We start from the raw sequence: 27,099 nt of genomic DNA, 5'->3' as shown, positions 1-27,099 counted from the left end.
AATATAATGAAATATTAACAATAAAAACTTCAACTTTAACGCCATTCAGTACTTCGTGCTAAATAAATAATAGAATTGAAAAAACTTTGGTTTTACAGCTATAGAAACAAGCAGTCGAAGAGAAGTAATTCGAAGTAATTCGGACCATGTACTTTCAATTTTTTACCATCTGAACTTTCCATATAGTACATTGTAAGTTCCTAACCATGCATTAAAAAGGAAGTGTACTTCTCTTGTAAAATGATATACTTAATTGACCATGTTTCAAGTAAACTAAAAGTGAGCCATTTACAATATAAAAGAAATCAAAATGGTTATTCTTTAAGAAAAAGTTTAATCTTTTGCCATGTTTGGAAACTAGAGTATACTATCGATTCATTTTACCCTATTAATTCTATATAGATGGGTTTTTTTTTGGACTTGTATGAAAATTTCTAGGCTACATTCATGTTCTTGGGTACATTGAGCTGTTATTGCTTTCTTATCCTCTTGGTTTCTTAAGACACTTGAGTAAAAGCTCAATAGTGAAAGTACTACATGACTTAAAGACTTTTCAAAGAGGGTAAATACATAAAAAAACTTTACTCAAAAAGAGTTTGCTTCATAGAGAGGTTAGGAAGGAGTAAATTAAGTACAACTGTGGCCCTTTATGGGAAATATATTTAATTTAGTCTCATAACACTGATAGGTTTGGATGATGAGGAGAATTTACATGGGAGGCTTTATATGCAGCCCATAATTGTTACTCTCTTTAATGCAAACAAGTTTTTTTTTTCATGTTTTACCAGTCATTAGAGAGAACCAGTAAGAACCAAAAAAAGAAAAAGAAAAAAAAGAAAGAGGAGGGCTTGGGAATATTGTTCCTGTATTATTACAAAATAACCAGGTTTGTTGTTTTTGTAATCTTGTTTCCTTATGCAAAATAAAATTAAATCACAAAAAATCTTTGGATCATGATGGTGCTACACAGTCCTACATTTATAACTAGTTGCTTCAACCTTATCAATGACATCCATTCAACATGACTACAAAAGGATCATCATCTTAAAAAGAAATGCCTCATAAGATCACAGTATTTTAGGAGAATGCCATACAAAAATCGAACAAATAACTGCAGAATCGATCCAAGTGACTAACTAACGACGAAAAAAAAAAATCACCCTTTAAGTATAAATTAGCAGATTCTTCGCATAGATCCAGAACATGAATCCCACTCGAAGTTCATAGTTCATACTACAAGAAGCAGAATAGATTAGAATAAACATACCTGAATCAACAATAATATGTTCCTCAGATTACAAAGTAATATCAGATGAACCCTTCGTTCCTAGTTTTACTTCGAGAATAATATTTCAAAAGAGAAAAAAGGAAAAATTTCTTCCTAATCCTGCTAGGTTAAGAGATCACAAGTATTAAGCAGTTTCTTTTCGAAGAGTACCTAACTACTCCATTCAAGTGTTCCAATTAAGGATTATAAGAAGGATTTAGTCCCAACTCCACTACATCTCCACTCTCTCCATTTATCCCACCTGCTTCCTTTGCATTAGTAGTAGTTAGAACTAATACCAATTCCTTTCTCTTGGAATTTAGTGTTCTCTTTTCTAGAGCAGTAAATAAGAATGCAATCACCAGCATTTGATAGTCGAGCATGAAGTTGTTTAAAACCTGGACAAAGAGAAACATTTTTCAGATAGAAATGATGAATATGAATCAAATAAAAGACGAGAACTCTAGGTATATACAGCCCTGCTGAAATATCTATTTACACACATAAAGCAACAAAATCTGAATTTTTGTCTTTACATATATACACCCTTGTACTCGCCAAAGTGCCCGTCTAAAAGAACTTTCTGTAAGCAACTCACATTAATTGCATGATTCCCCAACTTACGATATGAGTTTTTCTATACAAAACTCCACTTGCAAATGGTATATTTGAAAATTTAGATTTACAGATGTATATATGTGTAAATAGATGATTTTGCATGGGGTATATACATGTAAAAGCAGCTAAAAAGTCCAACTAAAAGTTTCGGAAAAAAAAGGGGAAAGAACTTAGTGAAATCAAAAGTAGAAGTTCATCTTTGTAGACATGAAATACTAGTAAAATATTAGTGGAAAGAAGAACTAATAATCAAGAATATGCAGGTAATAAAAACAAGCTATCCCTCTGTATGGTCAACAACACCTGCATATGCACTATTACCGATGTTTCTACAAGAGGAGTGGTTACAGTGGAGTAGAGAATCATACAAACACCTATAAATATAGAAACAGTCCCTAAATCATACCGTATCACAGTTCAATATCATGGCTTCTCACAAAGTACTCATTGCAATTTCTATTGTTTCCTTTTACTTCTCCCTTTCCCTTGCTTTCCCTGGATTCAACCCTTTCTGGGGTGGTTTTCCTGTTGGGGGAGTTCCACAGTGGAGTCTATACCCAGAATACTATCAATTCTCTTGCCCTCAAGTAGATGAAATTGTGATGTCTGTTTTAGAGAGGGAAATTGCAAAGGAACCTAGAATGGCTGCTTCTCTCCTTAGGCTTCATTTCCATGATTGCTTTGTTCAGGTTAAATAAGTATATTCTGACTATCGATGTAGCAGGGTTTTTTTATTTCACGTATTAAGAAATGCTATTATGGACACTATATTTAGTCACCAAAACAATAATTAGCTAGTGAATGAGAACTGTCATTGGTCAAGCATCGTGTTGCATTTACAGTTCAAATCAACTTTAGCGGTATAATAAGATAGATATTTCGTATTTATATATGTAGCCATGCAATGTTATCTATCACATACCGTACATACACCTGCAAACTGTCAATTTTCATATATACATGTATATTTTTGTACTTAAATGTGCTCCTTATGGAAAAACTTTTTCTAATACAAAAAACCAACTAACTAGCTTTAACTTGACAATTTGTCAACCTATGAGTATTTCTCATGAAACTGCACCGTCATGGGGCATATATGAATTTAGATTTTAAAGGGGTATATACACAAGCAGGCGATATTGGATCAATGTATATCTAAAGTTCCCAAACTCCAAAATCCCATCCTTAATGTAGCAGTAGATCACACTAACATTTCATCTTGTATTCATACTAATCTTGTTCAATAAATTGAGCCATTTCAGGGATGTGATGCATCACTTCTATTGGATGATAGCGAGAAAATTGTAAGTGAGAAAGGTGCAGTTCCAAATAAGAACTCTCTAAGAGGGTTTGAAGTGATTGATGAGATAAAAGCCAAAGTTGAAGAAGTATGCCCAGGAACTGTTTCCTGCGCTGACATTGTTGCTCTCGCCGCAAGAGATTCTACTGTATTGGTAAGATAAAATTCTCATTAAAGCTAACAGGATTCTACTCAGCATAAGCTAAAGCATTGTTTGTGAAAAGATGAGCATAAATTTGCTTGGATTTATTACATTATAATAGCTTTTGTACTTAGCCTCTACCATATTGCAAAAAATTGTCCGACATGGAAGTGCAATATCCAAATACCATAGAATGTTTAAGACCCAATTTGAATATAAAGCATAGGTTCTTACATATAAGAAATTACTTGCTTTAAATTCTGTGACAGAGTGGTGGACCTACTTGGGTGCTTCCACTGGGAAGAAAGGATTCAATAACAGCGAGTTTAAAGTTTGCAAATGCCAATATACCTCCGCCAAATTCAACCTTACAGCATCTCCTAAAACTCTTCCAAAGGCAAGGGCTGGATGAAGTGGATCTGGTAGCTCTCTCAGGTATATGAATTTGTCATTCAAGAGATTTACCATCCAAAACAAGTAGCATTTCTCAAAATTATCGTCTTGAAAATAGGTTACTAACTGTTAGTTAAAGAGAATGTATAGTGAGGTGTACAAGTCATATAACTAGAGTTAGGAGCAATAGTTTTGTCCAGACAGGTACATCTAGAAGCTACTAAACCTTCGAGCATCAATGTTTCTCTGCACCGGCCAATTCCCATAGGACATTTAAACAATTAATTGACATGGCCCATGAGTTCCTAAACAAAGAAAGACGAGCTAATCAGTTTACAGAGAAGTGCTTCTGTTAGACAGTGTCTCAACTTTGTTGCATTAGTTTTTAATAACAAGTAATGCAGGATATTTTTGTGTCAGGCTTTGGCATTTCACTGTTTCCAACCAAAAGCTGTTTTTGGCTGGTTCCATCTACTGCATTAATAAAAATGCATATATCCCTAGGTTACCTGATTCTTAATATTCAATCTCTTCTTGTTCCTAAGCAGAAAAAAGAAGAATTCCATTCTATACATTCAATGTTTGTAAAACCATCACTATGCAAATTAGAAATTCTATACAAATTGAACGCCATGGGCATTGCCTCTTCCAATATTTATTTAGTTGTCTAGTCAATGGTGCCGCACACTCCTGCTAGAAACTCTCACTAATAAATCAATAACAACTATCGTTCACCACGTATTACTAGCAAACCAATTTGGTTTATTCCATTTCATTTTCATCTTCAATTGCCCCTTTTAACAGGAAGCCATACAATTGGAATGGCAAGATGTGTGAGTTTCAAACAAAGGCTCTACAACCAGAATGGAGATAATGAAGCGGACGCAACCCTAGAAAAAAGCTTCTATTACACTTTGAGATCAGTGTGTCCCCGCTCGGGTGGCGATAACAACATAACTCCCCTTGATTTCACTAGTCCCACAAAGTTTGACAACTATTACTACAACTCGATTATGCAAGGAAAAGGACTCCTTAACTCAGATGAAGTTCTTCTGACTGGAAATGATGCAAAAACAATGGATTTGGTTAAAAGTTATGCAGAAGATGAACAGCTCTTCTTTGAACAGTATGCTAAGTCAATAGTCAAAATGGGGAACATAAGTCCCCTCACTGGCTTTAATGGAGAAGTTCGCAAGAATTGTCGCAGTATTAATGAGGATATATAGTCATCCAGTTATTTTGGCTTTTTTGCACTTGTCCTGGTTAGTACGAGTATTCTATGGTGTTTGAGTGTGCTAACTCTTATAGTTTCTTGTTTGCTATGATGCATCTGTAATCAATATTGCTGTTATTGCTTAATGTACTGCAACTCCTTCAAAGGAAGCATGGCTTGTTAAATCGGCTTAACAAAGTTATTCAAACTTTGGCTATTGTGACAAAACTTCCCTTGGATGTATCTCCCAACTAGATGTCCTACAGCATTCTATTTTTTATGCTGTTGCTATTTTTGCACCGAAAAATCAATAATTAAGTATGTATAAATAGGTGTATCTTGTAACATGCAGAACTGAACCTATTTTAAGCCAAAATAGCGGTTAAACATTAGAGTTAATTGGTTAAGAAAAAGTTGCAGACAACAGTAAGCAGCAAGTCAACTCAGAAAAGTACAAAATTGGGGTATGGTAAAAGCATCAATTCCTTATATTTGTAAGATATAAAAGAAAAAAAAAAATACGGTAGTATTCTCTGTCGCATGCAAAAATAGAGAAGAACCTGAAAATTTAATAATCTATTTGTTCACATTGACCCATATCTCCTCTCATTTGCTCTTTGTGTTGCTTGTGCTGGATCAGCAGGACGCTCCCAAGATGCTTGATTTACAAAATTGCCATTAGTAGTGTCTGCTGGTATATAACCCCTTGGTCCATTCACCTGATTTTATAACAGATCAAATTAAATTCTTCATTGAGATTATCATCACTAAGCCAAAAATAAAAAAAAGATAGTGACCACAAAGGAAAAAAAAGAGAGAAATCTTGTCCAATAAGAAGTCACTCACAGCTTGCAAACAGGCGGAGAGAAGGGTCATTCCAGGCAATGCATCAAGACCATACTGCAAAAGGTGGAAAGTGGTCAGTGTAATAACTTTTCATTGTATGATATTTTACAAAAAAAGAAAAGAAAAAATGGCGAATATGTTGCCCAGAAAAATTCTACTTATAATTGAGTGCAAACCAACCAGATGCTGGACACGTGTTTTGTAGATGAACCCTCCACAGCAAAATATAGTTGATAGGACAATGAAGCTGGATCAGGAGCATTGCAGACCAAATCACAACCAATTAAAGTTTTGGCAAGTTTAAACTGTAATTACTAAAAGTTAGGGGGTAAAAGTAAGTATATTTCAGCAGAATATACTTTAAGGAACCATACATGCAAGAAAGTATTCCAAATATGGCCCATCCCCTTGCAGCATCACCTTCTGTACCTTGGCCATAACCTTCAAGACAGGAATGTGGTATAACGTGGTCAATTTTTCCATATCGAAAAAGATGAGATGGTCATCAGCACAAGAAGTTTTGACAAAAGCTTCTATTAGTTCATGGTTGGATAGTTGCTTGATAGCTGGTATTAATTGAACATAACAGAGTCAAGATAAGACTAGAATCTAGATGTATATGTTAGATTCAAGATCTTTCTCTTTATCATAATTAATGAAACTCATCAATTAAAAATATTCTGCAGTGAGTTTTGATTCACTTTTATCTATTGTTGTGGGAATCAAGGATTGCCCGCGCCACTTGTGCCGCACCGTGCTGCACATGCCATACCGTGCAGAGGCCATGCCGGCACGTGGTGCAGGGTCATGCCAATACCGCATCGACAAAATAATTTGTTTTTGGAAGTTTTTGGGATCTTTTTTGAGATTTTTTTTTTGTTTTTTAAGATGAAAAATTTTACAAAGATTTTTCCATACTTGAAATATGTAGATCTTGTAAATATACTGACATTTGTTGAAAGTGGTGAATTTGTTTGCATAACGAGACTATCTTTTACTGAAAAAATATAGATACGATCTCCCCAACACTTTGTCGTTTTAGATGTATTGAAGTTACCTGTGGTAGTATTTTTCTACAAATTTTACTTAATTATAACTCTAATTTTGTTTTCATGCATATAATTTCATAGTATATATAAAATATATATTTTTCTTATTACGACGGTCTTTATGATTCTATTCTTACAAAATTGTGTAAGATATAACATTTGAGCCATTTTTATAGCTATTAGTCTTAGAGATACTAAAACAATCAAGGCTAATTTTTTATGAAAATGTGCCAGTAGCGTGCCAATGGCACATGTAGTGTGCTGATATTAGCATTCCCTGAGCTGCTGTGCTGTGGCACAACAATCTTTGGTGGGAATAAATTTTGCTCCAAAACAAGAAACCACATTTACAGTTTAAAATTATATCTACAAAGAACTAACCACATATCTTGGTGAGAGTGAACTCAATTGGATCATAACCCTCAACAGGAATCAAGAAGTCAACTCCATATGGTTCATCACGAGCAGTTTCACCTAGCAAAAGGGTAAATAGAATTCTTAGTTTTCTTCTATTGTAAAAGACAAGAAACAAATGGTATATAAACTTTAAAACTGCCATACATCTCCAGTTCACATGTAGTATTGTGGGAGATAAAGTTGTAGGAGGGCTACCACTTGCTCCTGACCCTGAAATCTTTACCTCCAACCCTCTTTCTGGCGTAACCTGTATCACTTAAATAGATAAGTTACATATATAATCCTCAAACATACCCTGCAAAACTAGAATTCTTCCAGATGCCTCAAGATCTTAGCTTCTCACATATACTTCTCTGTTTTTCTTCATGAATTGGATGAAATCCCCAACATAAAATGAGGGTGTTTTTGTGAGGGAGAAGTATGTGTGAAAATTCAGATTTGACAGGAGACGTGTGTTAATAGATGGTATTGAATCAATAATTTAAAGGACAATAAGAAAGCAAGCAAATAATATGGAAGAAGGCATAAATGTATGCTAACCTTGAAAACTGGTTTTCCCACAAGGCCTGAGAAAGCAGATACAGCAGTGAGATAAAGAGAAACATGGGTCTGCTCGGTCCCAAAACTGCATGTTTATAAATTGCATTTACGGTGAGAGAGATGACCAAATAAGGACATGAAAGAAAAGTGTAATCCAATTTATGGAAAAGTAAATATACAGAATATTAATCTTTTCAACACACAGTTCACTTGAAGGGGGAAAAAAAAATAGCAGTAGCAGCTTAGCCAATTGTGGCATATATAACCTCAGAAGGTGTCACTGAAAGATACAAAAGGACATAGCTGAATGGATACTCTTAGTATTCTGATTTGCGGCATATAAAATAAGGAAAAGGTTTCCATATTATTTTACAGCTCAAATTCTTATACTAGTTACAAATGAAAATTTAAATTTATTCTGAAGAATCATAAACTGAACTTAACATATTCCCTATCTTTTGAGACTTCATTGAGTTGGCCTAAGAAAACGGAACTCTCAGAGTACTTATTATAGATGAATATCAAAAAGCTATAGAAAATAAAATTTGTGGAAAGCAAAATATATCACGAAAAAGCAGCTGTATGTACCCAAATGACAGCTGCATATGAAAGCATGTGAAAAGAAAAAAAATGTCTGTTGTCCTACTGATGTAAATTCTTGTTGGTTTTTTTCCCCTCATGGTAGAAGAGAATAAGATAAAGGTCGACAAATTGTACTTGAAACAACAAACTGTACAGTAGTTAATCAATTACTTTAAGCAAAGTTCTTTGTCCAAGAATTTCGACAACTAAGCCGCAGATGATACCTAAATTCATGCTGAGATTTTTCAAATCCCAGCTGAGTCATCCCATTGTAAACCTGACGCAAAAGACAAATCACACAGTTTATCAAAAAAAGAGAAAGAATCAATCATGGGGTAAGGATGGAACAAGAAAGAGAAAGGAAGAATCATCCTTACAACTTCCCATGATCGGGGATTAAAACCCATGGTGAAACCCTTAAACACTCGGGATCCACGCTTAGCACATGGGATTGCAAGTTCAACAACAACCCTGGAGAGAAAAGTAAATTGTGTAAAGTTTGAATCCAAAATGTTAAATTAAAATATTATTAGATTCCCTTTTACGCCAACCAAGAATTGACTTTAAAAGATAAGTTCTACTTAATTTTTAATTGACATTTGGTTCACCAACCTTTTGCAACAGATACTTCATGAATCTATATATTCAGTATGTTTATTAACCTACGATTGTCCGGATTAACACAAAGCGCATTTAAACCAAAAATTTTATGAAATGCAAGAACTAGCAATTGAACATTTAGGCTCTGTTTGGATGCGTGAATATCTTATTCGGTATATCCTCTTGATTTAGTTGAGAAATTTGTACATTCGGACAATGTGAAATGTGATCAAATGTTTAGAAGAGAATACCATATTTGGCCTTCAAGTTATTTTTTCAGAATAAGATGGATTACCTCGTAGGTTAAATATGCTGTCCTACCAAATCATGGGTAGCAAGATCTTTCAGAAGTTAAAATTCAAACTTCCTACGTACAATCATACTAGAAAATTCTTATACCAAATAAGTTATCCTTGGATAACTTACTATGACATCTAAACAGGGCCTTAAGGACATTAAGTTACTACAGGGCTTGAATTGTATACAGTGAAATGATGGCAACTTAGAAGTGAGGAAAATAATTGCAGAAACTAGGACTAGAATGCGTCAGCATGGCTGAAGTACCTGCACATTGTTTTATCATAAGTGACACTGCATATGCAACCAAGGTCACCTGCAAAATAAAAACAACTTGAGCAGAAAACTACTAAGAAAATCCAGTAAGATGTGAATATTGACCAAATGTAATTATGCCGACTAAGGTGTAAAGTTCCAGTCGAAACCTATCTCATTCTTGCAGATATGCCAATTTATTAAAACTAGAAGAGTTTTGAGGATTTGGCCAAAACTAGCAAATTTTGCTGAAACTCAACATGCTCTGGATCGAAATTCATTAGTCTCAGCCTTTCAGAGCTTTCATCCAAATTGATCGAGTTTTGGCTGAAACCACTTCATATGCATGTAGTTTCATGGTCTTATGTCAGTCTCAGTTTTTGCCCTATAACTGACAGGTTGCGGGCTGACCAATGTATTCTTAGCCCTAGATTGTCATTCTCTTTCAATTGAACGTCCTTATAGTATAATGAAGGCCAAATGATAATTTGCAATAAAGGATTTATCAAGAGGTGTTCTTTCTCGTTTGGGTTGTGCCTGAAATCATGCCCGCTGCTACCACCACAAAACACATAGAAAATTCCGCTAACTTTTTTTTCTATTATTATTTTTTAATTTAGTAGACAACAGCATGGAGCAGGGCTGACTCAAGAGGACAGAGGAGATATCAATAGATAAATAAAGGTAATATCTATGAAGAATGTAATCATTAAGATGGAGACAGCTATGAGCCTATGAGAATAAAGCCCAGTTACAGGCTTACAGCCATAGAGCATTTACGCCAGGCTATTAGCGTATCCTCCAAAAAAGTGCTTCTTCTCTAACGGAAAATAACAATAACCAAGCCCATCGCAGTTCTCAGTTTAACCTTAGCTAATCAGCAGCTATAATGGCAGAAAAGGTCATACAATCAGCTAAACTAACAACCCGAAATACTTGCTAAGTTCACAATGAAACAGTACCAGAAGTAGTGTGCTACTGTATTTCACTAAGGATGTCTCAAAGCAGGATGAAAAACTGAAATCAAAACACGATGGGAGGATGAAGAATTCAAACATATGTAGAAGTTCACCCCCACCTCGAAACAGAAGGAAGAGCACAAACAAGTTTATGAAACCTTTAGTAAACTACGATCTATATTTACTAAGGGAATCAGTTGAAAGATATTAACCAGTTATCTCCACGGTATAATTACACTCTATAAATAGGATGAGATCAGAAATTGAAATTGTGAGAGACATCAGATTTTCTTACCATTTGCTAAAAAGTAGGATAAATTACCAAAAAAGAAATGATTAAACAAGCTAATCCAGTTACTATCGAAAACATCAAGATCAAATATAATCCAACAAATAGAAATTTGGAAAAACTGGGAAAAGTATTACAGACCTTTACATGCTCCATTTAAGCAATTTCCACATATAATATTCACCTGAGATGGGCATGCCCAAGTATGGATAAAGTTATCTAATGTAAATGAAGTGAATGATTACCAAATGTGTGGGAAACTGATGAATGCTGAATTGACAATCGAAAGTAATCAGTTACCAACCTGAGCTGTACGGCCCAATTTGTCAAAGCTTTGTTCACAATTAGTTAAGTCTCCATAGTAGAATCTCTGAAATAAGAATTAAAAGAGGATTAAAGAAAGAATGCTAATTAGAATTTATTTATTGACAACATAAACATGACTCTGATCTGACATACACAATGTAAGGGTGCTTTTATCATTTAAAATACACAAAAAGAAATCTCTACAAACAAACCAAAAGAGCAAACAAACCACTTCTCTATATTTGAGATGACTCTATCTAGCATTAAGATTAAAGGCCAATTTGATTTGATTCAAAGTTGAGTTGAGTTGCTTGCCATACCAGGACAAGCTACTGCAATGGCTAACTTAAATGAAAACCAGTTGATTCATTACTTTTGGAAAGTATTGAGGGCGCTACAAATTTACCTGAATGAAGTCTAGAGTCTTCGAACCAGCAATAAACTGGCTTGAAGTAGTAAAACGGCCAAAATCAACATAACCCTGCAATATTAACATAAGGGACAAATCAATTGCACTATGCAGCATAGCATTATAAAACAGGACTCAGAATGATCAGCAGATACACCAGATGCATCGTCGTAGCATGCTGGAGAAAATACAGGGCTTATGATGCTATTGAGGATATGAAAAACAAGTGCAGGTAAAGAAGTTCGTTTTTAATTCTCATCCACTAAACAGAAAATATGATAGTTTCTGCCATTAGTTAAAAGTATACATGCATTCTATTTATGGTCTATTATTCTTCAATAAGACTTGCAGATCTCAATACTATTGTTCTTTTGCAAAGTCAAATGGAATGTCACCTTGTACAAAAGTGCTACATACCATTATAGGCAATTAGAATAGTGAACCAAAAATAAAGGATGCTTGTTTCGAGAACTTTTTCGAATAGTAAAGAGCAGTTAAGCCCAAAAAATAATAGAAAGAACTTCTGGGCTGCACCAAATATTCCGTTTTAAATATTTTAATACTATACTACAAATTGATATGACATACCGCTTGTGATCGGCGCTCTACATCTTTGCAGAATCGGACAACCAGATCAGAATCCTGCTTATGAAAATAGAAATGAACAACACTCTCCAGGTTAGACTTTCGAAAAAGGCAAGCATTAAAGGCAAAAAGCCAGACAACAAAACCATTTGATGTCAACTACTAAATCCATTTGTCTATCCAGCTCTGACTAAGGGAATGCCTTTCAAATACATAAATACAGACATATCTTTAGTTCTTTCCTCTTCTTGTCTTAAGTGTTGTTTCAGTTTGGAGACCCATTTATAATGAACTTCTATCAGTGCTAACACACTAAGGAAGTTGACTATGCTATTTGTGAAATGCACAATTGCCTAAAGTAAAACATATTAGGCATGAGTCGCATGGCAATCCTAGAAGGCATTACTTTGATAATTGGTCCAATGAAAATTTAGAAAATTTCAACCCCAAAATAATTTCTAACTCTCTTTTCTTGGCAGTGTATCCTCAAACTTCAAACCATAGATCATTTTTTACATAATCAGTCACCCTAATAACTAAATCTACCGAAACAAGTAACACTTTGAATAGGAGTAGAAACAGATACTAAATAAATATTTTTACAAGAAGACGACAATCTCAATCCTATAGATCTCCAAGCATACCCAAATTCAAATGAAGGAAAATATCACGAAATCAGCATAATGTATAAAGCTGCAAAGCATTCAAATTATTCAGAAAATCTCATGGTTAAGTATCTGGTTATTACCTTTCCATCATATTCAAAGGGCTGGCCTATCCAGTCTGTCTGGCAGCAGCTTAGAAGAAAACAACTTTAAATATATCCATTTCTTTGCTTTAGCTCATTAGGTGAGCAATCTCTACTTAAAATCATTGACAAAGGATACAAAATCAACAAGTCGGCTGTTATTATCGAGGGCATAACAATTGGAATTCGGAACGACAACAGCTATCGTGATTGGTAGGCNTGGCCTATCCAGTCTGTCTGGCAGCAGCTTAGAAGAAAACAACTTTAAATATATCCATTTCTTTGCTTTAGCTCATTAGGTGAGCAATCTCTACTTAAAATCATTGACAAAGGATACAAAATCAACAAGTCGGCTGTTATTATCGAGGGCATAACAATTGGAATTCGGAACGACAACAGCTATCGTGATTGGTAGGCATAAATACATGGTAGCCAAAAATGCCGCTGCATCATAAAATGAAAAATAGAACAATCCATTAGCTTTATATACTTATGCAGCAAAACTCTAAGTTCTTCTGGCCTGTGCTTTTTGCATTTCTTCTTTTTTTTTTTGGTTGAAATAGACCCCTCAATTTTATTGATTTTATACAGACAACCCTTAATTTTTGCTTTTTTTTCATTTGAAAAAAATGCTTACAGGCCCATCAACAATGGGCACCTCAAATTTTTTTATTTATTGACACCCCTCTAGCTTCTAACTTTTTGGAATTGAATGATTTTTAATCAAATAAATTGAGGGCTTTATCAAACTCATTGATAATTCCACCAGATTTAATGATTTTAATCACTTTTTACCAAATAAAACCTGAACAACAACTAAGTAGTATCTAATAGAGTTATCAATTATCATGTTTATATTTTATTTTTTTTTAAATAAAATTTTGTACATCAAAAGGTGTAGGAGTGGATAGAGGATTGTTTGCTATCTTTTCATCCAAAGTGTTTACTTGGCAATAAAAAAATAACTTCTGATTTTTTTTTTTTTTTGCTTTTAACAAGCGGTTATCTATTACTGCACTGGATTCATTGTAAGTTAACCAACTATAATAATGAAAGAAAAGTCTTTTTTCAACGCATCAAATTATATAGAATTACTGTTTAAAAAGAAAAAAATGTCAGCGATACCAAACGAGGCCTTAACTTGCCTAAATAGATCATCTCAACTAAGAAACAATTAAAAAGCTGAGAAGGTGTAAATAAAAAATACTGTAAATTCAGGGTTCTCTATACATTTTTTACCTTTTGATTATGAGTATTTGCGTATTAATGTTTCGTCACCCCATATAAAAAAAATTCAAATTTAATGTATAGAAAAAGCATGCATAAATAGTAATACCTAATAAATTACAACAAAACGGAGCATTTCGCCAATAGATTATCAGAGTTCTCCAACCATGCAACATCCCTACCAAATCCAACGCAAAGGGCATCATTAGGCTCATCACACAAAAAAACCGAGCATTTCCATCGCAATTATGACAAAATTTTCATACAAAAGTACGGTTCTTCATAAATAATTGGCCAAAAAAACTACTTAAAAAGGGGGGATTTGGACATGAAATTGGATCGAAGAGTACGAGTTCGAGAGAGGAGTCACCTACGAAGATCGAGAGAGAAGCGAAGCGGAGGAGCGTAGGGTTTATAGTGGAGTGGAGCTTCTTCGGTACAAATCGCACGAGAGAGAGAGAGAGAGAGAGAGAGAGAGAGAGAGGCTCTTCGTGCAACGGAGAACGAGCGACCAAAAATAGCTAGTGCAATACAAGGTAAATATGTATCGAGACCCCTCAACAATAGAGTCTTTTAAAATGGATTTCTCAACATTTTTTTTTTCAAAGTTTAATAATTTCATAAAATTTAATACTTTTGATTATTTTATAAAGATATTTGCCTTCCTTTTATATATTAATTTATTATTTCACTAAAGTAGTAAAGTAAAGCACGCTATTACTTCAGGGTTCCTTTTGATATTTTCCATTAGTTGCTTCCTCTATTGCAGCAACAGGGGCGAGAGGTTCGGCGATCACTGTAGAAGAAGATCGTAGCTCGACATTCACACTGTGGAAGTGTCGATCGATCCCGATCCCCACAAAATCCCCAAATCCCGCTCGAAGCAACCCTAATGGCGACGAAACCCTAGCATCACCGATCGCGGAGGAGCATATCGTCCCTTCATCCGATCGTCTTCCTCTGCTGCGGCAATGGCGAAGCCACCGTCGTCGTCGTCCTCGTTATCGCCATCTTCGTCGTCCTCGACTCTCCAGAGGAAGCGCTTCCTCCTCTTCGTGCTTCTAGTGGTCTTCTCCGCCTCCACCGTCGTCGGGTTCTTCCTCCGCGGCGCCCTCTCTGACCCCTGCGATCTCCGGCGGGGCCTCGCCACCGACGAGGTGGAGCGCCGCCTTCGCCTCCCTCCGCCGTCGACGACGACGGCGGTCTCCGCCGCGCGCGATAGCCCGCTAGGGTTCATGAGGTCGAAGCTCGTCCTGCTCGTCTCGCACGAGCTCTCCCTATCCGGTAATGTATCTCGGAGATGCATTAGAGTCGTCTAAATATGCATGAATATCACCCATCTATAAGGCATTGTAGATTAGGCTCTTATATTGTATTGTTCTGAGTCATTCGAATCAATTAAACTGGATGTTTCAATCAAAAGCTTATAACACAATTGCAATTCAAATTATTCAATTGATTGAATTGAGTCGAATAAAAAGAAATGAAAGTTCAGAGAGTGTAGATTAAAGAAAAACGAAGTTCAGTGGCTTATTTGTTTATACTTTTTAACCTATTCTAGGATGCATTAGAGTTCTTGCAGCATTCGAACTATGCTTCTCTTTATTGCTAAATGGATGTGTGTGATTGCTGGACATGCCTATTTAAAAGGAAATGTTTGTTATTGAGTTAAAAAGGATGTTCTTTTAAGTTGTGTTTGATTGCTCTACATGGCTATAGACAAATATGATTATAGTCCTTCAAATTGTTATAATTTCTCCAGTGTGAAGTGCAGGCAATTAGGCAGCCATCAAAATATTTCTGGCTTGATGCATGCATAACCTTGCAATCATTGTAGGTGGACCATTGCTATTGATGGAACTTGCATTTCTTCTAAGAGGAGTTGGTTGCCGAGTAGTATGGATTACAAACCAGAAATCAGACGAAACGAATGAAGTGATGTATAGCTTAGAACATAAGATGTTGAACCGTGGAGTTCAGGTGTGTGTTTTTTTTCGTTTTTGATTGACCAACATCATATATTCCTTGTATTACTTTGATTTCCTAGTTCAGATTCTTGCCAAGTCAACCTCATTTGGTCCTGTGCTAAGCAGAAAAATCATGTGCATATGTCAGCCTAATACTACCCATTAAGCCTTAGTAAACTTGCATGTGTAGCTGCCACTGGAATTCAGATTCTGAGTGGTTTGACAATTATATTAATAGATTAAATTCCTCTATGCTATGAAATCAAAATGGCAATGCCAATACAGATTTCTATGTTGCTCCTTTCTGTTTGCTCTTTGGGGTTTTGAAATTCTGTAAATAGTGATGCTGCAGAATTAGATTGGATGCTTTATTTCCTTCTTCTGTTTGTTGTTCCTTGGCCATTAATAGAATGATTTACTCATTAGAAATATTCCACAAATTGCATCTCAGTTACTAACAGCTCGTTTGGTTACAGTGTGTGAAATAGCAGATGCTGGAATCGGTTGTCTATTGGTGTGAAGTCTGTTTAGTTTTAAATGCTATTTATGCTATTATTTTAATTTCTTAGTGTGATTTAACTTTTAAAGCACAGGTATGGAAGAAAAACGTGATAGAAGAACCAGTAGAATTTTTTTTTTCTCTTATGATCGACCTCTTTGAGGATTCCTTTGGAAACCATCTCTGAAAATTTTGAATATTCATTTTACCTCATATTTTTGTTCGTTTATTGATACTTTTGTTTTCCTCTCTAAGTTTCTGTCTAATCCTGCTATTGCGACATTGCCAGGTTTTCTCTGCCAAAGGTCATGAGGCGATTGATACTGCTCTAAAGGCTGATTTGGTTGTTTTAAACACAGCTGTTTCTGGGAAGTGGCTCGATGCTGTTCTGAAGGAACATGTTCCGAAAGTTCTTCCGAAGATTTTGTGGTGGATTCATGAAATGCGAGGACACTATTTTAGTCTCGAGTATGTCAAACATCTTCCTTTGGTTGCCGGTGCTATGATTGACTCTTATACAACGGCCGAGTATTGGAAGAATAGGACTCAACACCGTCTAAAGTATGTTCCAAAAGCAAGAATTTTGTTTGGAAGTTGTGTTTATGGTCTTAATAGCATCCTCTCAATTAACTTTTGAATGGCTCGAAATTGTTTCTATTTATCCTCCCAAGACAATTTGTGCTTAAAAAATTAAATGTCAAAGTAACCTTTTGTGCTTTCCTATATTCTGTTTTCGAATTTTTCTAGTGAGTGTAGTTATTCTATATGGATTTCATCAGTTTTTACTAGCACATGTATTTTCTGTCCAGCATGATTTTTTAAAATTCATCCTCTAGTTTCCTTGAACATAGTTGCAGCTGCTTACTGCTGATCCAGAACGAAAAGTAAAATGTGGGTTAACAAGTTGTCACTGTTCCATTGAAAGCATTTATGGTCACTTCACCAGATGTGTCCAATGATTATATTCTTTCGATCTGCATAATTCAATTGGCCTGTTTTATAATTGTTTAAAAAGGCAAAGCTTTTATTAAATGCCCATAAATCTTTCCATTTTTGAAAATTAATTTTGTTCTTCTTCCATCTACTTCCTTTCGTAGCATACAGATGCCAAAAACCTATGTTGTCCACCTTGGGAATAGTAAAGAGCTGATGGAAGTTGCAGAAGATAGTGTAGCAAGAAGAGTTCTTCGGGAGCATATACGTGAGTCCCTTGGGGTCCGAAGTGAAGATCTTCTCTTTGCCATAATAAATAGTAAGTTTCATTTGCTTGTTGCATGATTTCCTTAATAATTGGGGAAATACTTCAATTTTGGTGGGTGTGTCCTGTACGTAATAATAGTCTATTGTAGTGTATGACGTTAGATAGGTGTCACATGTTTTATATTTTTTGGTTACAAGTGACCAACAATTTGCAGCTTAGCACCCTGCTAGTTTACCGAACCAGTAAGTTGAGCTTGAGTGTATAATACTGATTACTTATGTTATTTGTGTGTTGACACACAACCTTAGTTTAATTCAATCCATTGTCTACACAATTTGAACACACTAGTGTTGAGTTTGTCATGCTGAATACTATTGTTGCTTAACAGTTTAGGGCTCATTCAAGACAATATCATGTTGCACATTCTATCAATTTTTTTCCCCCATTTTATCAAGGGTTTTTTTTTCCTTTTGAGAATGTTATTATATGGGAACATTATTCAAATAGAGGAATATTCTGTTAAAGGAGTAGCCCTTCTCGACTGTATGATTGAAAGCTCATAACTAATAAAGATTTTTATTCTTCGTATTTGTGTAAATTTTTTTGAGCTGTGATATGTGGTTTTTTTCCCTTTCAGTTGATCTTTTATGTGACAATAGTGCAGGTGTCTCACGTGGGAAAGGTCAGGATTTGTTTCTTCAGGCATTCCATCAGAGCCTGCAGCTTATCCGAGAACAGAAACTGCAAGTGCCATCAATGCATGCAGTCGTAGTTGGTAGTGATATGACTGCTCAGACCAAATTCGAGACAGAACTTCGTAACTTTGTATTAAAGAAAGGAATCGAGGATTGCGTTCACTTTGTCAATAAAACTTTGACAGTTGCTCCCTATTTGGCTGCGATAGACGTGCTTGTTCAAAACTCTCAGGTAAATATAGGAAATTACCAATTCATACAAATATATTTTTGATTTATTGATTTATCTGTGTAGTTTTCATGTTTGCCTCTTTCCGAAGAACAATTATTGCAATTGTTATAGTTGCTTTGTATTTATCTACCTATATTTGTAGCAAGTACAATTTTCTTTAGCCTCTCTTCTCAATTTTTCTCTCCCCTCAACTTCTTTTCTACATCTCTCTCATTTTCTTCATCCCTGTTAATCTCTATTCTGTGGCATATCTTTGTTAAGCCTGCATTGCTTGGTTGGCAATTTGGTTGATAATTTTGTTATTCCATTTGTACCATTAATACATTTAGCTGTGTATCTTCATTATTTTTTTTTTCTTAACTGGCAAATTTTGGCTTTGGACAAACTAAAGGTGAATTCAATAACAACAGGCCAATTATTGTCTTTTTACAAGAAAATTTCTCTCTCCAAGAATGTAGTTCTAATAAATCGTGATTGTTATTTATAACTATGATGATGCTTTGAAAATCACTCTTTTTATCAATTGCAGCAGGAGACTTTCGGTGGATGATGTTATTCCCTTGTTTTTACCCTCTTATTGTGCATGGGTATGATAATAGTTGCTTACAAATTTCAGTTTTATACCTTCAATTCATTCCCTTCCAGGCCCGTGGAGAATGTTTCGGTAGGATAACCATAGAAGCAATGGCATTTCAGCTGCCAGTGTTGGTAAAACTCTCTCTCTTTCTCTCATACACACACACACACACACCAAATTTCTTGTGTAGAATGTAGAACCTAAATAATACATGTAGGAAATAACTAATATTAAAAGTTGCCATTTCTTGCTCAATCATCTAATATTTCCAGCATATTCTGCTAAATAAGTATTACAATCATTTCTCTTTTTCGACTTTTTGATCATCGTTCAGGGCACAGCTGCGGGTGGGACCACAGAAATAGTTGTGCATGGCTCAACGGGTCTGCTACACCCTGCGGGAAAGGACGGCATATTGCCTCTTGCACAGAACATGGTGAAGCTCGCCACCCGCGTCGACCAAAGGCTGACTATGGGAAAGAAAGGCTACGAGAGGGTAAAAGAGCGGTTCATGGAGCATCACATGGCCGAGAGAATCGCTTCTGTGTTAAAACAAGTTCTCCAGAAATCAAAGGATCACACTCTTTCTTGATAGTTTTTCATTTTCTTCTTTTTTCCTCCCCCTCTTTTTGCCTATTTGAATCTTGTTAATTAGTTGGCATCCCTCTATCATGGTAAACTGCTATTAGTGCACTAACTTGTAGATCAGTGAAGACCAATGCAAGATTTGGAGCTTGTGCTTGGCCACCAGCAATTCATGTGTTGTGTAATTTTTTCTGTTTCCCCTTTATTCTCTTTGTTCTTTTGCTTTCATACTACCATCAATAATGCTGCTAATATGTACTAGATGATGCCAATAATTTCACCTGCATCGTAGCAACACTTCAGAAAAAACGACCAACTGCAAAGGAAGTCTATGGAGCCATAGCAGAAGACAGGAAAGCAACTACACATTTCTGCAAAACAAAACCTTACGTCATCGAACAGAGTCAGGAAACATATACTGTAGGAATGTGTGCTATCTTGCACCAATCTTGGCCGTGAGGCTTTTGGCATTGCTTCTCCAACACCGGATTGCAAGATAACAAGCTGAGCGAAGAAAGTGATCTCGGCAGATGAGGCAGTGACAGAATATTCTGGCAATTGTAAATATACAGAAGACCAAGGGAATTCAGGCTTTCCAAGTTGGCAGGCAAGGACTTGATGCTGCATTTTCTGAAGTGCAAGTTTCTGAGTGAGGTGAGGTGCTGAAACACTTGCTCATCCTCTGGCCTGAATGACTCACTGTTGAAATCTTCAACATGCAAGAAATTGAGAGAGGCACTGGCTCGTTCCGCCAGCAGCACGTAGAGCAGCGAGGGGGCGTCGATTATGCAGCTTTTGAGTTGTGACGAACCTCCATCGCCTAACTTGGTTTCTGCATGTGTGAGTTTCGGACATTTCTTCACAACGAGTTCTTTGAGGTGCTCCAGCTCGTCCAAACCCAGCAACGAACTAAGGTTTGGACAGTTGGTGATGCTCAGTTTGGAGAGTGATTTTAAATTGCCCAGCTGGAGGGATGCCATGAACGGATTGTTCAAGCTTGCCAAATCAGGTCGCAAATCATCCAAATGCTTCCAGTTACATGCATTGATTTTGAGCGACTCCAGCGAGGAGGGAAGGAGAGAGGTGCTGCCACCTAGAGTTGGCCATTCTGCTGATAGGTTGGGGCATAAGTCTATAGTGAGTTCTTTCAGTGAGCTGAGGGTGTGCAAACCACCCAGTGAGGTTAGGAACCAGCATTCTCTGATCTCTAGCTCTTGAAGCATTGTCAGACATCCCAAAACATCCGCTGAGGGAAGGGATGTAAGAGAAATGACATCTGATATCTTCAGGTGAGTTAATGAGGTAAGATCTCGCAGGCATTCCTGCAAAGCGCTGTTGGTGAATGCGCAAGAGGTGAGCTCAAGTAGTTGAAGAGAAGGGGGCAGGACCAGCTGCACCTCCTCTTCCTGCAGGTTTCGGTAGATTATGTCCATTCTCAGTTCTAGCCAATTACGTAACGAATTCCCGTCTGTTTGCACACTCGATTTTGATATGATTTTAGACCATTTGGACTGTCTGATATTTATGGCATGTTTATCAGCCAAGCCTTCTGAAAAGGTCACTACTTGAGAAATTGTTATATCCTGTGTGGACCTTATCATTTCTGAATCCTCTTTGGAGCCAAATGCAAGGGAGAAACAAGCATCAAGCACGAGTTTCGTCAGGGCTGGGGGAAGGATTGAGAGCTTCTTTAGTTTCCAAAGATCCTGGAGCACAAGATCGTTCAGATCTTGCGATAAGCTGTCTATATCCGGGAGGAATTCCAATGCTCGACACTGATGGAGCTCAAGAGATTTAAGATTGTGTAAGAGGCATCGATCTCCTACCATCCAACTCGGGCATATTTGACCCTGATAGCCCATGATTTCGAGAATTCTAAGCTGGGGAGGTGGGCAAAGGCCCTCGAGTACTTGTGTATCCATATCTGATGACCTGCTGCTATTACCGCTGGTACTCCATTCTAACCTTAGTTTCTCAATGCCTTTTTTATCCTTTAACTTGGCCTCAAGGGCCTCTGCCTTTCCTTCAACATCCTCAAGCCCCGAAATATGTAATGAGTCCTGAAGCTCAGTTAGCTTCTCCAATTGTTTCAATTCATATCCCTTCTTCTTTTGCACCTGGAAACACCGCAAAGTCTGAAGGGCTGTCAGCATGCCAATCCTAGGTACCCTCTCGAGCATGCCACCAAAACAATTTATATGCCGCAAATTTATCAAGTGGGTTAGTCCCTTCCATACTGATGTACAGTTAAGAAACAAAAACTCTAAATGGTAGAGTGTAGAGACTGATTTTGGGAAAAATTCAAAAGATGAATTCCTAAGATCAAGGTGGCGCAGATGCTTTAAGCCACCAATCGATTTCGGCAGCTTTCGCACTTCGCAAGAGCTGAGATCCACCACCCTTAGTTTCTTCAGTTTGCCGAATATGTCATGGAGAAGATCATCAATGCAATCATCATTGATAATGCCGACGAATATCAGCGTGCGGAGATTCCTCAAACTGCATATCTCCTCCTTTACATCGCTTGGTCTATCCATGATCAAAGAAAGATGACGAATCTCTCGGGGTATTTCCTTTGTCAAGCTTCCTTCAACTCTAAAACATCGGTCTTTGGAAACCATTTCTGCTAGATCATGCAATAAATCATGCATAACGTATGAATTGTCACACAAAGATGATGGCTGAAAGAAAGAGCTGGATACCAAATCATCGATGTACTCCTTGGCTACGTCCTCCATTTGCTTGCTCTCGTCCCGAGTCTTAATGAAGCCCTCTGCACTCCAGAGGTGAACTAAGCCCTTACGTAGGATCAAATCACCCTTGCAAAACAGACTGCAGTATGAGAAGCATCTTTGCAGGTGTGCATCTAGGTTCTGGTAACTCCATAACAGAGACTTCATAGTGTCTTTCAAAAGGTCTCGATTTAGAATGCTCTTCCAAAAGTTTGCATCCAGCCTTCTGCATAACTGACCACCCACCATCCTTGCAGCTAAGGGAGAACCATGTAGCTTCGAAGCGTTCTCCTTCACTACCCCTTCCAGTTGCTTGCATAGTGTGTTATCGTCAATTTTCGCATCACCAAAGGCGTAGTACATAAACAAGGACACAAAGTCGCTTTGTTCTATTTCTTTTAATTGTATGAAGTGTTTCGTGCCCAAAAGTTCTGCTGCTCCCTTCATACGGGTTGTCAGTAAGATCTTGCTTCCTCTATTTCCCACACTTAACGGTGCGAGTAGCAACTCCCATTGCTTGTCATCCACGCTCCATATATCGTCTAACACGAGTAGAAACTTCTTCAACTTCAACAATTTCGTCAATTCCATCTGAAGAGTATCGAGATTATTGAGGTGAGGGCATTCCATTCCAGATGCTGACTCTACCATCTTGCTCGTCAACTTTTCAACATCCATTCTCTGCGACACATGAACCCACATGATGACATCAAAATGCTTGGCTTCTCTTTCATAATCACATACATACTGTGCTAGAGTAGTCTTTCCAGCTCCTCCTAGACCAACTATAGCCACAATAGTATAGCTTTTAGCGAAGCTTGATTCATGTTCGAGCCCTACCCTCTCACGCAGCAGGTCTATTATATGATCGCGATCTTTGTCTCGTCCAAATACTGTGTGTGTGAGCAGCGAGGTGGTGACCTTCCGACCTGACTCATTGGTGGCTTCAGGCCCTCTTACATTGCTAACCCCTATGGTTAAGAATGGAAGGAATTCCTTGGCTTTGGCGGCAACATTCTCCAGGTTCATCAAGGCATGTTTCAGCTTTATATTTTGCGGTCCGAAAGTAAAGCGTTTCAACAAGTTTTTGATCAAAGGAAGAGATTCGAGACGCACTGTGATTCCTCCTGTGCTGCGCTTTACCTTCTGCTTGAGAAGATAATAGCAGTGCAGGTCCAGCACGTCCTCGGCTTCGTAAACAGCTTCCTCAAGGCTCTTCAACCAACCGTGTAGACGGGCCTTATGCGGGCTGTTTTCGGCCGCCTCGATGAGTATCTCCATCTGGGGGATGATAATATTCTCCAGGTCCTGCATCTTCTCGGCCACGTCCATGTCGAGGTAGGCGTAACCCTTGTTGATGAGGTTAGTGATGATCGGAGAGACCAACCATTTGAAGCCTGCAAGAGCCGCATGAGCCGCATGTTCCGCCATGGATCGATGATGCACGAGATACAGAGAGAATGAATTTTTCCAACACTCAAAGAAGAGTTCTCTTTGTGAATGAATTTTCCACACTCAACACTGACGAGGGGTGAGATACCCATCACAAGTCCACTTATTCAAGTTTTTCTCTGCTGCGTGATGGCAACCAAGTCATCGCAGCTGCGCATCAGGAGTCCAAGTATGCAAGATTTTCTTGCCGGCAGGACTGCCAGAAAATTTTCTGCCCTGCAGCAAAGACTTTGGCCCTCCAGTCTTCCGTCCCTAAACTTTCCTCCGGTGCATTGCTTTCTTTGGCACATCGACTTCATCATGAACCATCAAGTTTCCTTTCACATTAATTTCATTTGAAAGTGAAGGGTGGCTGAAGTCATTTTCAGTCATAAATACTCGCTTTTCTTGTTTGATCCGTCGTAAATTAAATTAATAAATCGTCATAATTGACTTAGTCTTGGGTAGTTTTGATGTCAATTACAAGAGAAAAAAGGCTGGGAAATAATGATAAGAAAAAAAAAAGTTTAACTGTTGTGATGTTTCTTTTTGTGGAAAATTTTTAGTAAAACAAACAAAAAGGTGGAGTAAGTACTGTTTCAAATTCGCTGCCTTTCTATTAAACAAATCATGATGATTAAAAAAAAAAAAAATCATGTGAACTTAAGTTCAACTGAAAGTTATTTTCGACCTGAAAATTAATTACGGTCAAATAAACGTATCCAAAGTATTTTTTTTGAATATATCTTTCATAATCATTCCAGCTGTTCTTTTCTTTTACTGAGTTAGCATGATTTAGCCGCTGCTTGTTAGTCCACAAAAAAGTCACCATGTTTTAATATTTTGATAACGATTTACAGATATTTTGACACCTGAAAATAGGTTTTTTTTTTTTTAAAATGACCCTATAAAATTTTCCAATTAGGTAAATAATTCTATAATTTTTTGTTGGTAAACTAATTCTTTTTTTTTTTTTTTGCAATAAAAGAGCCACGGAGTAATTTTCTCTTTTCTCTTAAAAATGGTGAACGACCGTCTTCATGAAAATAATATATTGTTCACTGTCTTCCAAATTCTTTATAAAAACGATGAATCATTTATCATATTCTCTTTTAAATACATTTTCTTTTTATTTTGAGTAATTTTTGTATATAATTCAAACAAATACATAAAATTTTTAACAAATTATAAACAATCTTAGCAAACTAAAAAAATTCTAATAAATAATTTTCGAGAAGGCTCACCGCTTTAATAGAAAATTATGAATGCAATGAATCGTTTATCATTTTCTTAAAAAACGGTGAATGATTCATCGGTTTTAAAAGAAAACTCCACCCCCACATTGACTTGGCAAAAAATAAAAAAAAAAAAGAAGTCCCCTGAAAAAAGTTTACAGGAGTTTCGTTGCCTGGCTGTTCCATATAGAAAACTAACAGCAAAATGTGTAACTCTCAATAATTTTCCTTCTTTCCTTTGTAGAACGTCACGCTGTCAATTCATTTTTTTTTTTATTTTTTGGAAATGTAAAGACTAATATATATGTAATTTATTTATTACAGTATTAAGATAGTATTCTAACATAGTTATAGGCTTATTAGGAATGAGACTACTATACTATCTTAGCTTCGGTATTATAGTCTCATTTTTGATCTTAGGATGGCCAAATCAATGATCTATACCGTCAAATATGATATAGGGTATATAAAAACATTGTTGAGTTAGTAAGTAATGTCAAAATAGACGAGAAAAATTGAGCAATATTTAAAATTTGAGGATAGGATTTTTAAATTCAAATTAAGGAGGCTGATCTTAATCTAAATAGTTTAAAGTATTTTCTATTAAAATTTGAATAAATTTAGATTTTTTTACACCGTTAAACTACAAACTCGTCATAGTAGTCATTGAAAATTGATAAGTTTAAAATGATTTGATCATAAAGTAAAGTATGTCGAAAAAATATAAAATTTTATTTCTAAAAATTTAAATACTCTAGATCAGTTTTAACTATGTGGATCATTGTTTTGAAAACCGTAAGTTTGAAAACGAGGCTATAGTACGGGAGCCTCTGTAGTAGCCTAGCCCGGTTTATTAGATGAACTTGGTAGTTTGTTAGCTTCTGATGCTTTTTGTTTGGGTGATAATCGTTGCATCTTCGATTTTATTCTTGAAGCTCTAGATACTTTTTAACTAAGTTTCGCTTAAAAGAACATCAATTCAAATAAGAGTAAAGATTATTTTCAAAACTGTGCCAGAACTTGAGATCTTTTCTGTGGCTCTGAAATAAAATAATTAATGACATGATCAGAATTTAACAGAGGTAAAGGTGTTTGATATCATGAAGCAAACACCGTCGCATCACAAAATACAGACGCTCAGACATTTGAAATGCTACCATATTTGTTCATACAAAGACGATTTGATAGATCTCACAAGGATGAAGATTAATGTTTCTTCGAGCAACCTGAAGGAAGGGATTAAAAAAAAAAAAAAAAGAGAGAGAAAAGTTGTATCTGAAGTGGCGGGACAACCTTTATCCCCTTCAACCCCCAACCAAATAGGGTGTAAGGGGAGAAAACCTTTCCAAGCTGGTAGGAAAGGAATTAACGCCGCAATTGATGAAATCTAGCTCAGAGAGTGAAGCAAGATGCTCAAAACTGAATGAATCTTTATGCATATTTTCAATAAACAACCACAAAAGAGGGTTGCAATCATCACCTGCTAGCGCCAGGGAAATCAGTGAAGTCATTTATGATAACACATATAAGCCGTGGCAAACGCACGCATGCTATTTTAATTGCTGCAGGTGCAAGTTTAGGACATTTGTTCACTGTCAGGTATGTGAGATGCTCCAGCTTTTGCAAAACTAGCAGCAGTTTAAGTTCTGGACAATTACTGATCCGCACGCTGGCCAGACAATTACTGATCCGCACGCTGGCCAGTGATTTCAGATGACCCAGCTGAAGAGATGTCATGAATGGACAGGAGTCCTCAATCTCCAGCTTGATCAACGACGTCGCATCTTGTAGTAAATCATCCAAATTATTCAAATTCGATGCCCTGATTACCAGCAACTCCAATGAAGGGGGAAAGAGGCATGTGTTATGAGCTCGAGCCGGCAATTCAACAGATAAATTCGGG

The 27,099-nt window shown here is 36.6% G+C and overlaps 4 protein-coding genes across 7 annotated transcripts; 2 read left to right on the top strand and 2 right to left on the bottom strand.

The window, feature by feature from the left end:
- Positions 1,146–14,570, bottom strand: LOC109716509. 4 transcript variants are annotated; one of them, XM_020241995.1, is made up of 19 exons: positions 14,413–14,570; positions 14,152–14,220; positions 13,153–13,259; positions 12,816–12,854; positions 12,071–12,124; positions 11,480–11,554; positions 11,072–11,137; positions 10,909–10,951; positions 9,532–9,580; positions 8,745–8,838; positions 8,592–8,644; positions 7,786–7,870; positions 7,390–7,492; positions 7,210–7,302; positions 6,154–6,220; positions 5,960–6,026; positions 5,780–5,833; positions 5,494–5,652; positions 1,146–1,665 (listed from the first exon to the last, which is right to left on the bottom strand). In XM_020241995.1, the coding sequence occupies exons 2-18, from the start codon at positions 14,216–14,218 to the stop codon at positions 5,518–5,520; spliced, it is 1,251 nt and encodes a 416-aa protein (XP_020097584.1). In that variant the 5' UTR covers positions 14,219–14,220; positions 14,413–14,570; the 3' UTR covers positions 1,146–1,665; positions 5,494–5,517. The 4 variants fall into 4 exon arrangements, with proteins under 4 accessions (XP_020097584.1, XP_020097587.1, XP_020097586.1 ...); XM_020241998.1 differs by having other exon boundaries at positions 13,153–13,256; XM_020241997.1 differs by having other exon boundaries at positions 14,417–14,565.
- LOC109716510 (peroxidase 9-like) lies at positions 1,867–5,150 on the top strand. Its single transcript, XM_020242000.1, has 4 exons — positions 1,867–2,574; positions 3,148–3,339; positions 3,597–3,762; positions 4,525–5,150. The coding sequence occupies exons 1-4, from the start codon at positions 2,311–2,313 to the stop codon at positions 4,944–4,946; spliced, it is 1,044 nt and encodes a 347-aa protein (XP_020097589.1). The 5' UTR covers positions 1,867–2,310; the 3' UTR covers positions 4,947–5,150.
- On the top strand, positions 14,792–19,967 carry LOC109716376. The gene is made up of 7 exons (XM_020241779.1): positions 14,792–15,326; positions 15,880–16,022; positions 16,798–17,069; positions 17,606–17,760; positions 18,374–18,636; positions 19,282–19,344; positions 19,548–19,967. The coding sequence occupies exons 1-7, from the start codon at positions 15,014–15,016 to the stop codon at positions 19,803–19,805; spliced, it is 1,467 nt and encodes a 488-aa protein (XP_020097368.1). The 5' UTR covers positions 14,792–15,013; the 3' UTR covers positions 19,806–19,967.
- On the bottom strand, positions 19,950–24,451 carry LOC109716374 (putative disease resistance protein RGA3). Its single transcript, XM_020241778.1, has 2 exons — positions 20,189–24,451; positions 19,950–20,079 (listed from the first exon to the last, which is right to left on the bottom strand). The coding sequence occupies exon 1, from the start codon at positions 23,959–23,961 to the stop codon at positions 20,203–20,205; it is 3,759 nt and encodes a 1,252-aa protein (XP_020097367.1). The 5' UTR covers positions 23,962–24,451; the 3' UTR covers positions 19,950–20,079; positions 20,189–20,202.

Source organism: Ananas comosus, linkage group 10 (assembly GCF_001540865.1).
Source record: "Ananas comosus cultivar F153 linkage group 10, ASM154086v1, whole genome shotgun sequence".
Taxonomy (NCBI): Eukaryota; Viridiplantae; Streptophyta; class Magnoliopsida; order Poales; family Bromeliaceae; genus Ananas; species Ananas comosus.
The sequence above is the reverse complement of the archived record's forward strand: the minus strand, read 5'-3'. Positions and strand labels throughout refer to the sequence as shown.

Excerpts from the sequence above, each read along its gene's own strand:
- LOC109716510 (XM_020242000.1), top strand. The coding sequence starts at position 2,311 with ATGGCTTCTCACAAAGTACTCATTGCAATTTCTATTGTTTCCTTTTAC. Across the intron at positions 2,575-3,147 it reads TCCATGATTGCTTTGTTCAG|GGATGTGATGCATCACTTCT; the intron begins GTTAAATAAGTA and ends GAGCCATTTCAG. Across the intron at positions 3,340-3,596 it reads CAAGAGATTCTACTGTATTG|AGTGGTGGACCTACTTGGGT; the intron begins GTAAGATAAAAT and ends ATTCTGTGACAG.
- LOC109716509 (XM_020241995.1), bottom strand. The coding sequence starts at position 14,218 with ATGTTGCATGGTTGGAGAACTCTGATAATCTATTGGCGAAATGCTCCG. Across the intron at positions 7,493-7,785 it reads TGGGAAAACCAGTTTTCAAG|GTTACGCCAGAAAGAGGGTT; the intron begins GTTAGCATACAT and ends TAAGTGATACAG. Across the intron at positions 6,221-7,209 it reads CACTCTCACCAAGATATGTG|GTTATGGCCAAGGTACAGAA; the intron begins GTTAGTTCTTTG and ends CCTGTCTTGAAG.
- LOC109716376 (XM_020241779.1), top strand. The coding sequence starts at position 15,014 with ATGGCGAAGCCACCGTCGTCGTCGTCCTCGTTATCGCCATCTTCGTCG. Across the intron at positions 17,070-17,605 it reads AGGACTCAACACCGTCTAAA|CATACAGATGCCAAAAACCT; the intron begins GTATGTTCCAAA and ends TTCCTTTCGTAG. Across the intron at positions 18,637-19,281 it reads TGCTTGTTCAAAACTCTCAG|GCCCGTGGAGAATGTTTCGG; the intron begins GTAAATATAGGA and ends ATTCCCTTCCAG.
- LOC109716374 (XM_020241778.1), bottom strand. The coding sequence starts at position 23,961 with ATGGCGGAACATGCGGCTCATGCGGCTCTTGCAGGCTTCAAATGGTTG.